An 11,882-nucleotide genomic window follows, 5' to 3' on the forward strand; every position below is an offset into this window, starting at 1 on the left:
CGGTACATTAGCAATGTTTCTTTATTAAATAAAAGAATTTGTGATAACGACGGGTGATTGCTAAACACATAAAGCCAAGTCAATAAACTATAAATAGCTCGTTTTTATTATGCACATTAATCTTGTTTGTGAGCTGCTTACATCTTTGTATCTAAACTGAGGCCATTGAGATAATACTGTAGTAGTAGGCCCTAGAGTACTTGTGTTGATATCGCTACCGAATCCTTACGATTAATCCAATTGTATTTATTTATCTTCATTAAAGATAAAATAGTAGAAAGTTGCCGAAGCGAATCTGAAACAAAAATGCGGGAAAGGCACGGATGTTTGAGGAACTTAGAGACGTGTCACTGATCAGCAAAAATTGGCTGATAGATATTGAGATGCATGTAGAGACGGTAGGGATCGTGTGATGAGCGGCGTTTTTTGTAAGAAATATTACTTGTTTTATAGTGAAACAAATTCTGATCCTATGCCCTGCCTCTCAAAATACGGGATACACAACTTTCTATGATTTGGTTGCTTCAAGATTTACATATTTACGAATATTTTTTTAATGAAAAAGGAATACGTTTTCTACTTTGAATTTAATGATTTGATTGCCTACATTCGAGTAGTTTCATTTCTTTTGACATCTATCAAGATGTTCTTGTGCCCAACTTGGAACTTCTGTACTGTAATCGAAATCTGGTCCCTGCAAAAATAATAAAAAATCATTAACACCACTATAATAATATTTATTAGATACTCTCCTTTAAAACGGAGAAACACTCTCGTAACAAGAGGTTCGACCCATACAATATGTGGAATATTGCTAAGTAGATAATATGATCTTACCTTGTATCTTAGGGCATGTAGATATATTCTCAACTCACTATCTATAGGATCTCTGTATTTCACCTTACAATCTCTACAAAGCGTGATAACAATCCGGTTCAATCTATCCTCCTCCGTTTCCCCATCTCTCAACATTGCAACCTCTGGCGGTAAAAAAGCATCACATCCATCAGCTTCATCTGAAACACAATCTGATCCATCAACTGTAGATGCAGTATCTCTTGTAGATTTACTTTCAGAGATAATCTCTTCAGATGTTGTGCTAATCATGTTAATCCCACTTGTAGTATCCCCACATTCTGCTTCCTTAATAACCTCATCACACTTGATCTGCTGTGCAAGATTAAAGGAAGATGTGGATGTTTCTGGGATATCCATAGAGGATTCAGCTTTACAATTAATCCCTTCTGAACCTTTAATCCTTTCTGAGCCTTCAATCCCCTTAATCTCCTGATAACATTGAATTTTATTAAAATCAATTATTTCAGAATTATCAACCTTAATTTTAGTTGTTTCTATATTTGACAAATTTGAGTTTGTTAAATAATCTGTTTCATCAGAATTAATCTCTTTAATCTCATTAATCTTTTTAATCTCCATATTATCACTTTCTTTGTTGTCCTGAAAACTTTCATGAGATTTAAACTTCTTTGGTAAGGTTTCACTACTCTCATCTCTTTCAGTTTCATCTGTTCTCTTTCGCAAACTTTTTATATTATCTTTTCCGTCTGGATCAAGGGAAGATTGACGATTATCCTCTACTAATCTTTCTAACAGTTCCTCATCCCGTTGTACCAAAAGCCTCTGAATCAACTAAAATAAAGGATTATATACAATTCAATTATAGTAGTGCTTTGGGAGAAACACCTTTCGGTCTTAGAGGTCTCCCTTAAAGAGGCTATACTGTATGTTAACAAATAATTTACTGAACATCCGTAAATTTAAATTTCAACCCTAAGTTTGGAAGTACAAATCTGTTGGATAAAATAAAAGGAGTCACCTCTTCATCTGTAATACGTGTGGCCGAGTCGTGTTTGCCAATTTCTGTACCCCATACAGGGTTGTTGTATAGAGGGTCGTTAGTGATAGGGAATCCTAAATACTGTAGATGGACTCGGATTTGATGCATCCTACCTGTATGTGGTACACCTGTAAACAAATTCCAACAATTAGTTCAATTTATTATACAAGAGTGTATTGCATATCAAATATAATAATTTCCAATTCTTACATTGTACAATGCTCGTCTTGCCATCATAACTTAGACTTTGGAACGTCGTCTTACATGTTTTCCCCTGTGGACTAACTCGACATACACCAATCTTGTGTGAAACGATTTGTATTGGTTCTTCACAAATGATAGGATCACTGAAATACACAATTACAGTTTTAGTAGAACTTCTATTAAGAGGACACCTTCAGGACCCTATAAAGTGTCCCTGAATAGGGGTGTCTAAAATGTATAAAAAATAAAACTAGGCCTCTGCTTTTTACTAAAAATACTTAATGCATTATTACATACATTACCTTGGAAATTGACCTTTAACCTTGCATAAGTATGTTTTTTCTACTTCTCTATCTCGCACATAGGCGTCCAATTTCTTTGACACCTCTGCTGTTCTAAAAAAGGGGGAAAAGAGGATTAAAACCCCAATGTATAAAGCAATAATGAATCAACTTAGGAAATGCAAATACAGTACAGTCACAACCCATTTAATTTTAGCTGTCAAAAGCGGATAACCTCTTGATCCACCCTTGCAACTGGCAGGTCTTTCGAATAGTGCAATTACTTATTGACTTGACAGATGGAAGACTACTTTTACAATACTCACTACTTTAGAGATATTAGTATAATATAGAGGTGTAGATACCAAGACCATTGAAGTACCCTTTTTGTCAACGCAATGATCACTCACCTTGCAAAAATCAGCAAACCGGATGTTAGTCTATCAAGCCGGTGAATAGCTAAAGACAGAAATAAAGTTCAATTTAAAAAATAAGAAACTACATTTAATTGCATAAAGAATGATCATTCATACATACATCTGTCATATAATAAGGAAAGAAACGGAGACTTTATGATTACCAAGCAAGCATGTAAACTAGCTCTTACAATGTGTACTTACTGTGTAGGCCTGTGAAGCCATATTCCTTGCCAAGGATAAAGACTAGTGTATTGTGCCTATACTTTCCACAGGGATGAACCTAAAGATAAACAAAGAATACAAAATCTTATGATACAAGGAAGGCAGTCTTAAGCAAAAAAGTGTGATGTGCCAAAATATGGTAGTGGTATGCTTAAATATGGTAGTGATATGACATCATGTCCAAATATGGGCACATCATTTTTTTCTTTTCACATAAAGTTTGATAGTGTAGACAGAGCTCTAATACACTTGTTTAAAAGTAAAGTTTTAAAAGTTTGGTACTGTATCATTATATTAGACTTTGATTTCAACACTGAGAAACACAAAGTGTAAGCTACTAATAACATGTTTCTACTTACAGGAATGGATGCTGGCTTATCTACAACCACTACATCATCATCACTGTGAATGATTCTGATTGGTTCACCAGACACTGGAGGCTCATGGCGGTGGACACGTGAAGTTAGAAGTTCATTATTCCATAAAGTCCTGCCATGTTTGACACGTTTTCCATTGATTTTTAAAAGGCCGACAGCTATTGATTTTTCCTATACAAAAATGTAAACAAATTAGACTTTGATTAGAAAGAAAGCATAAAAGAAAAAAGCCACATCATCACTCCTTAATGTGTACATTTGTAAAGGGTCATTCCAAGCCTTGGTATACAACATTTCTGTACAAACTACAAAACTACAGAAATTGAACTTAAAAACATAGCTCAAATTTCACACTTAATACAATCAATGCAGAATGTGAAGACGAAAATCCCAAGGTAAAAAATAATGGAAAAAAGAAATAAAGAATAACTCTTCTTACGTAGAAATCTGGTGCTTCAGCCCGGAACTCTTTTTTGCAGACATCAATAATTTTCTTTCCAAACCATCTTCCTTTGATATGACATTGAAAAACAAAGCTGTATGGTTTAACATATCGTAGACCTGTAATATAATTTTATATCATTCAGGGTTTGTGTGGCATTTGATGAGGACCAATGTTGGGACATATTGATTACTTTTGGCACTAAATTCTATGTTTTATCACCACCTATTTTTATCCAATTCCTGGATATGTCACTGCCATATGATTTACTAAAACGTATACATGAATTTATTACTGTATTATTATTTAGGTAAAGAAGAAAAATTTTAATATAACTATCCTTACCATCTTTGAAGTAATAGCTTGTTTCATCAAATCTCGAGTCATTCCTGAATTTCTCAATTTTTATTGGTCTAATCTTGTTTGCCTAAAATGACAAGCAACTTTGTGAAACAAGAATCCAGAAAGTGAAATTGTGACAAATGCTACAATAATAAACATCACAATATAATCTACTTTTTTTGTTCAGTGTCGTAACGCAGATCCGTGGCGTAACTCATAGGGCAAAGACCCTTGTTTAGGGACCCTACAACGCTGGGTAGTTGCATTGGACTGATTGAGCTCTGGGGCCCCTGGGTTTAGCCAGTGAGCGCTCATAGCTGTAACGTGGGGGCCTAAGGCTGGTTTAGGGACACCAAGTAGCCCTCCAACGTGGAGGCATTGGGCTTTTTATAGCCTTTTTCAACACATTTTAATGTCTGTTCAGAGGTCCCCGTAAGCTCAGAGGCCTCTGGATTTAACCAGTGAGCATTTATGGCTGTTATGCCGTTATACTGTGAAAAATAAACTATACAAAATACATGTTACCTTTAATAAATCTTTTCCTTAAAAGGAACCATTTATTTAACCATACATATCTTGAATAATTACAAAATAACTGAATTGTACAGTATTAACTTTACTAAAATATTATTCACATACTGGACATTTTTTTATACAGTACATCAAAAAGTCCACAAAATAATGAAATTGGTAGGATGCAATGCAAGCAAGTTGACCAATGACAAGCAACAGTTTGAATGACCCATCACTTGCGATTGGTCAAATTACTTGCGCTTACATCCTTGTGTTGCAGCCTAATGGGTGCTTTTGTCCTTGCGTTGCATCCTAGTGGGAACCAAGCTTAAACGATGTTTCTGTATCAATGCAGCAACATTTACATTAGATACCAGCGACCGTATTCACCAATCACACTTAAGTGTGATATTTCCCTAAAATATTAAGTATTTCACTTAACTCAATAAATATTTAAGTATTTCCCTTAATTGTATTCACTTAGATAAGAATTTTTCCTTTAGAGTCCCATTCCCTATGTTTTTTAGATCTAATTTAAGGTCACAAACTACATTTAATGTAATAATAAATAAATACTCTATGGTCCTATTGCGATAACCTTAACAGTTAAATATAAGTTGATTCTAATAATTTTAGCGGCCGACTATAATCCCATTGCGAGCGGATTGATATTTTTGTTTTTCTTCTGTGATCTTTTGATCGATCGTGAAGGACAAATAAATGGAAGAATCAAAACTTTCCCAATTTGTATTACAGATTCTGGTAAAAAAAGAAAGACAATTAATGCATCAACTAGACAACGTCAGGCTAGACCTATAGCTAGTGTACAATGTTCGTATGTTACTGTTGTTTACCAGCTAGGCCTACAAAACTAAGCCTAAAGACCGTCCACGAGACGACATTCACCACGAGCTACTTAGGTAGTGCATTGTTTCTCTCTTTTTATCACAAATTACCATAAACGTACATCTAAGACAAGGAATGACCTGGTTTAATGTTTTTAAAGTAATATATCTATGCATTATTTTTACAAAACATAAACAATTGTAGGGAATCGGTCTTTTTTAAGTTACTAGATAAATGGCAATATGGATTATATACAGTTTGAAACAAGTTGAACTAATCACTTGAGAAAGATTCCTTTATCAATTTCATAAAAGCTGGTTATCCCTTTAATTTCATAAAAACTGGTTAATCTCTTTAATTAAACTGGTTTATCTGGTGCTAAGATCATATTTGTTATATGTTGCAAAGGCTCGAGACTAAAGCTGTGAGGAGCTTCTAAGTGAAATATTGCATAAAAAAAATGTTGAAAAATGGTTATCTCTAAAATTAGATACAAACTGGTTATCGCTTTAATTTCATAAAAACTGATTTTTAAAAATAAAAACCCAACATATTTCTATACCAGGTTCAAAATAAAAACTTAAGTTAACTTCAAATTTGGATGAGCAGTCCCATGGTTCACAGTACTAAACTTAAAATCTGTATAATACATTAATATGTAAAGACAACTTCCTGGAAAATGGAGCAAAGGCTGTCCAGTTCTTTTTAGATGAACATACTAATTACCATATTCATTGGATCATTTGAACAGCATTTGCTTGTTCATCAAACGTTTCATTTGGCTTTTTTATTATCTTCCGTTTTTTCGGGGAACTTGTCATTGTTGGGTAGTTTGCTGGGTAGTTTGTTGGCCACGGACCTACATACTCTATTACTGAAAGTGATTTAAGGTGGTCTAAACGAGAAGGGCAGTCAAGCACGACAGAAATTTTCTTTTTGAAAGACAACAAATCTTTGTGCGTAGCATAGTAGCGCCTGAACAAAATAATACTGTCTTCTTCGGGTTGCGGTTCAATAGGTATACGCTTATGATTAACGTCTTTACAGAATAAGCCGTCCTTTTTATCTACATAGCTCAAATGATCATCTACCAATACGTAGTAGTGACGGTTAGAAGACGTTTTAGTGGACCAGTTGCAATCGTCTTTGTACTGCGATCGCTGACCGTTTGCCCAACGGGAAATATTTACGCTGTTGTCAAGAAGAAAGTAAACGTTATGTTTGATACCGTTAGGAATGGAGGTACTAGTTGGTTTTTCAGAGAGCATGATTTTGAAAATTTCGTTTGGTGTCAAGAAGCGTTCTGGACTCCTCAGTGGATTGTCACTTGGACAAGCATCAATGGGCGTCCCTACCACAGGTAGCTCTTCTGTAAAAAAAAAAAGGTTTATCTTCTTGAGTCAAAGTTAATTAAATCGATCATTACAATTCTATGAGATCAACAGCTTCATGTGTCATCCAAAGGAAGAGATATGAGGGTAAAGTATCTTGTACATCATCAAGCTTGGTGTCTTCAATACAGAATGCACTTTTATATTCAATACAGAATTAAAATCTAGTCAAAATAGAGTAAACTCTAGAGAAATCTAAAGCTCTGTCTACACTATCAAACTTTATGCGACAACAAAAATGTGATGTGCCCATATATGGACATGTCATAGCACTACCATATTTGGGAATGTCACTACAAAATTTGGGCACAATGGCATCATACATTTTTTTGTAAATGATAGTGTAGACAGAGAGCACCCTTTTTTTGTAAATGATAGTGTAGACAGAGCTTTATTCTTATAACCAGAGGACTAAGGAGCTCATTTTTCAAGTTCTTTTGATGTCACACCATATTTCTTGAATAAATTTATTGACTTGGGTTGAACTAATATAGTTTAGGTAGTGAATTACAGTCGTTGACCACTCATTTAGAAAACACTAAGTGTTAACAATATCCTTACCATATAGTATAGCAGGATCAAGTTCCAATGAAATGCCACTGTTGTCTGTTGATACCACTACTTCATTATTCACCATTGTATATACCTATTGAAACAATTATTTTTTTTATCCATTAACTTACAATTACTTACTTTAAAGTACACATACCACCCAAGAGTGCTCTGACTGAGGATAAAATGTATACGGTCAATAGGGTCCATGCTCAATCACAGTATGTAAAAAATACAATTCTATATTATATTTTATTGTCTAGGAAACTTATAATCAGATTTTTCTAGGAATATTCCATTATTAATGAGAGGGAACTTGATGAAAAATTAATATTATTTGTATATTTTAAAAGGGAATTATGGGTTTAAATGTCTATTTTTAATTGCTATTTTTATATTATTTATTTCATGGATTACTTTTATTTTTATGTGAAGTGCTTTCAAATTTATTTATTATTTCTATTTTGTTTGATATTAATAATTTATCATGTTTCATTTTTCTGGGGACAATTTCATTGAAACTTACAGCAGTATATTGAAGATCAGTGTTTTCAACAATGGGATCATCTTTCTCTAACCGCAGCAACGGAACAAAATGATTAGGAATCCAAGCCTTTCTACCAGAAGGATTCTCACCGCTCCACATAATCGTTACATCGCTACTGTCTATCAAGATTCGTGGAGCAAATGTACGATCCATTATCTCATAGCATCGATCGTGAAGACCATTCACGGGTGGATAGATGGACCTTATCGGGCGGCCTAGGACAGAAGATGCAGCATGGATTGTCCAAGCCGAGGAGTAACAGCCGTTTTGCGCACAGTCTAAACATGCTTCTTCTAAGTCGGGAGAGACAAGTAGTATTCCCGATCTAACGTGCACACTCTGATAAAACTTACGATGCGACACCATTTCTATAGCTGTCCGCGTGCGTAATTCTGCGGCTTTTGTGGCATTACCATGTACAGCCACTGATAAGGCACTAAACAAACAGTTTCCATCTCGTTCAATAGCCACAGGAAAGGCTGTTATATGTTTAGCGTATTTTTTTAGAATGCTTCGTGCAATTCTATCGATTACATATTTACCTTTCTGCAAGGTGTGTTGTACATTAAATTCTGGTTTGTCTCTCAATAGAATTTTTTCCATTTGTACACCAGAATCTAACTGTCCGATCACCGCAGACTGGGAAAGTCGAGAGATGGCAGCTTCAAAGTCATAGTTATCCTTTTGGCAACAATTGCTGCAAACAAAATCTTGCATCAAATAACTCAACTGTAATTTTAAACTTGGCGTTATATTTTCACACTTGCTGTGGTAAAAATTGTGACATGTATCGCATAAGATTGCTTCATTTTCACATATCTCGTTGCACACACCACAATTACAGGCTTCTGATCTCTTTTCCTTCTATATAGAGAAAAAAAAAGTTTTTACTGTACATGTTATCTACAGTATTTATACCTAGACTGGATCATTACTATACAGTAACCAAGTTTGAAAAAATCAACTTAAGAAAAACCTTGCTAGAAAAGTAACTCAGGGTATCACTGTATCAGCCTAAGCATGATTGGTCAGCCAATCAAAAGTGACTACACAAATCATGTACAGGAAACTAAGGTTTAGATACTGCTGTTTATATACTATAGTACATTAAAATTAATAGAAATCAAAATATACTCACATACCATAAATTCTCGCATTTTTTGAAGTACCGTATAAATGAAAAAATATTTGAATATACTGTACAGAATAATGTCAAGTACTGTGCATAATAATTATAGATTGACGCTGTAGTAGTATGTTGATTGGATGTTGAACATTCAGGGTAGCAGCTACCTGTACAGTACTTCTCTCTTTTATATCAATCCACAAAAGTGGAAATATCGAAAATTGTCATATTAACTTCGTCTGCGTAGCGATTCCACCGATTAAAAAAATAAAAATCAATACATTCGTGCGTACGACTTAATGCGAGAATTTACAGTAATACTATTGTATTATTTAAAAGTTTTTTTTTTTTTATATTTTAAGCTGAAGACAAAGAGCCCTCACCTAGCTCTAGAGCAGACTTTTATTTGGTAAAAATGATGAAATAAAGAAAAAGAAAACTCAGCTCAAGTCAAGTCTCTGTATAAAATAATTATTATATGCATTATTGATTGAATTGGGAACAATGGCCTACTAATAAATACAGTACTATACCATGTATAGTTACTATTATTATTACTATTAATAGGCTGGCATCAATCAATTGTAAGGGGTCAGCAGAATTAAACAATAAAAACAAATGTTAATTAATTATTTAATTATAAATAAACAAAACAAAAATAAATAGTCTTTAAAAAAATATTATTATTAAAACAAACCTTTTTAGATTTCTTTCCTACTTTACTAGTAGTATCTGGTGAACTCATTTCCAATGTATCTTCACACTCCTCAGCAGTCGACATGCTAGAGCCGCTTGATAAAAGTTTAGTGTTACTGTTAGGCCGAATAATACTGTCAATCACGCCAATAGCTAGTAGTGGTGCGAGGCGTTTGTCGAGCTTAGATTTTTTAATAACTTGCAGTGCAGACAAATTGGTGAGGCCTACACTTAATGCCTTCATACAGTTAGTTAACGTTGCTATACACGTTTGAAAAGACAATAAATCAAATCTAGAATCTTATTACAGGTTTTATAAATATAAAATTCTAAAAAATACATTAATATTGAACAAATACAATCCACTTTTCATAACCATGTTTTCACAAGCAAGGAAGCAGCCATCTTGTTATAAAAACGGCGCTTACTTCACCAGAGGGCGCTATTACAGTTTTATGGTTTTAACACAAAAATGATTTGCTAATTTTGTACAGTAACAGGAGGACAAAAATAGAATTGAAAGGAAGGATTTGAAAAATAAATACAAAAATATAAGACATATAAATTTTAATTTACATTTTTGACATCTATTTAATTGGGCATTCTATCTCAAATAATAATACTAATTTACAATATTACTAATTTCTAATTACTAATTTTATAATATGTTGGTCGGTCTTGGTGTGGCCTTCTATAAAGGCAATTGTCGTATTCGAGTGGACCGTTGAGTAGTTTTTCCGTTGAGTACCTTTTAACGGAGTATTTTGAGCGTTGAGATTGTTCTTAACTAAAAAGCTTTCGTTGTCAACGTTTTCTATTCGAATGACTTTCTGTTAAGCAGAAATTTACAATTCGAATACAATAAGTACTCAACGAATCTTTCTGTTGACAACGAAAGTTCCCAATCAAATACGACAATTCTTTCATGTTACACTATATCATTTTAATCTCAAAGTTTTGATCTAGTTCTTTTATTTTGTATATTATGGAAAAAAAAGAAATGAAAAAAGTGCTTTTTTCTTTCTGCTGCAACATATTTTAATAATAAAGTTCCCCCAGGCAAAGTATTATCTCAAGCACTGTTGGAAAGAGTGTGCAATCAGACCATTCAGTTATCTTGCTCCATAACAGCACGCTTTCTCTTGCGATGGTTAGTAACCATCTCCGAAGCTTGTATCTTGTCGGTGCTGCGTTGTTCCCAGTTCTGGTAATCATGTAAACTTAGTTGTCCAGCAGTGAACAGCATTCTCTCATTGTTATCTAATTTACTTCTTAATTTTGTTGTATCGCCCTTGTAACAATTGAGAGATGAATCCATTATTTTTCGGAAACGAGCTGAAAAAGTCTGAAATTAAAAAGAAAAAAAGGAAAAAATGTTATTGATAAGTAAAATTTATGTAACATGGAACTAATTACATACAGTAATATAAAATTTAAATAACTAAAAGTTGCACCTGGCTTGTAGTTGTACCAGGGCAAGCTGTCAAATTATTTTTTTTTATTCATTAGTAGATTAAACAGCAATGACAGATTCTACATACATGTATTAGGCTTTTACCAATATCATCAACTTCAACATGATCAAAATTCATCAGTTTACTTCCAAATGCATAATAATACGGTCCCATTTTATGCAAGTCAACCACATTAGCGTCTGCCCGTAATATGTCTCGATGTCCTTCACGATACTGCTTCGGAAGCTCAATACTGACAATTTTCTTCTTTCTAGTTTGAAGGCTTGAGGCTAGCCAGTAAGGCAGCTCCATTTTCGTATTTGGTGGGATATCAGGACTATCTGTGCTGGCATCCAAGAATCCAAGCCTCAAAATCGGGACTTCATATACACAAGGAATTTTTTCATGACTTGCTAAAATATCATGTATGTTGAAATAATTTTCAGTATGGCTGCCATGTTTCATGTATCTCTTTTGAATATTCATCGTCCTCAATTTTACAAAAAAAGCTACATACAATACCCAAATTTACTTCTTCTAATTTGTTTCATAGACGAAGATTCCAAACGCTGCACTGGTTTGTTTACTTCCTGAAAATCAATTTTTCGCGCG

At 33.9% G+C, this 11,882-nt stretch overlaps 2 protein-coding genes across 6 annotated transcripts; both read right to left on the reverse strand.

Moving 5' to 3' along the window:
• Window positions 1-88: 88 nt before the first annotated feature.
• Window positions 89-10,250, reverse strand: LOC144851139 (uncharacterized). Of its 5 annotated transcripts, none has more exons than XM_078708692.1 (12): window positions 10,193-10,218; window positions 9,818-10,077; window positions 4,149-4,230; window positions 3,801-3,922; window positions 3,344-3,532; window positions 2,964-3,042; window positions 2,754-2,802; window positions 2,365-2,457; window positions 2,069-2,205; window positions 1,838-1,986; window positions 838-1,650; window positions 89-694 (listed from the first exon to the last, which is right to left on the reverse strand). In XM_078708692.1, exons 2-12 carry the CDS (start codon window positions 10,058-10,060, stop codon window positions 620-622), a joined length of 2,031 nt encoding a protein of 676 aa, XP_078564818.1. In that variant the 5' UTR covers window positions 10,061-10,077; window positions 10,193-10,218; the 3' UTR covers window positions 89-619. The 5 variants fall into 5 exon arrangements, with proteins under 5 accessions (XP_078564818.1, XP_078564817.1, XP_078564816.1 ...); XM_078708691.1 differs by having other exon boundaries at window positions 89-295; window positions 608-694; window positions 9,818-10,215; XM_078708690.1 differs by having other exon boundaries at window positions 9,818-10,215.
• Window positions 10,251-10,751: 501 nt separating this feature from the next.
• Window positions 10,752-11,849, reverse strand: LOC144851155 (DNA replication complex GINS protein PSF3-like). The gene is made up of 2 exons (XM_078708713.1): window positions 11,358-11,849; window positions 10,752-11,161 (listed from the first exon to the last, which is right to left on the reverse strand). Exons 1-2 carry the CDS (start codon window positions 11,754-11,756, stop codon window positions 10,925-10,927), a joined length of 636 nt encoding a protein of 211 aa, XP_078564839.1. The 5' UTR covers window positions 11,757-11,849; the 3' UTR covers window positions 10,752-10,924.
• Window positions 11,850-11,882: the final 33 nt, after the last annotated feature.

The sequence above is a fragment of the Antedon bifida genome, chromosome 8 (genome assembly GCF_963402885.1).
Source record: "Antedon bifida chromosome 8, ecAntBifi1.1, whole genome shotgun sequence".
Classification (NCBI taxonomy): Eukaryota; Metazoa; Echinodermata; class Crinoidea; order Comatulida; family Antedonidae; genus Antedon; species Antedon bifida.

Bases quoted from the DNA above. Each gene is read 5' to 3' on its own strand.
- LOC144851155 (XM_078708713.1), bottom strand. From the start codon at position 11,756: ATGAATATTCAAAAGAGATACATGAAACATGGCAGCCATACTGAAAAT. The intron at 11,162-11,357 runs GTATGTAGAATC...TTTTAATTTCAG, and splicing joins TTGGTAAAAGCCTAATACAT to ACTTTTTCAGCTCGTTTCCG.
- LOC144851139 (XM_078708692.1), bottom strand. From the start codon at position 10,060: ATGAAGGCATTAAGTGTAGGCCTCACCAATTTGTCTGCACTGCAAGTT. The intron at 3,043-3,343 runs GTAAGTAGAAAC...GTTTATCTTTAG, and splicing joins ATAAGCCAGCATCCATTCCT to GTTCATCCCTGTGGAAAGTA. The intron at 1,651-1,837 runs GTGACTCCTTTT...CCTTTATTTTAG, and splicing joins CACGTATTACAGATGAAGAG to TTGATTCAGAGGCTTTTGGT.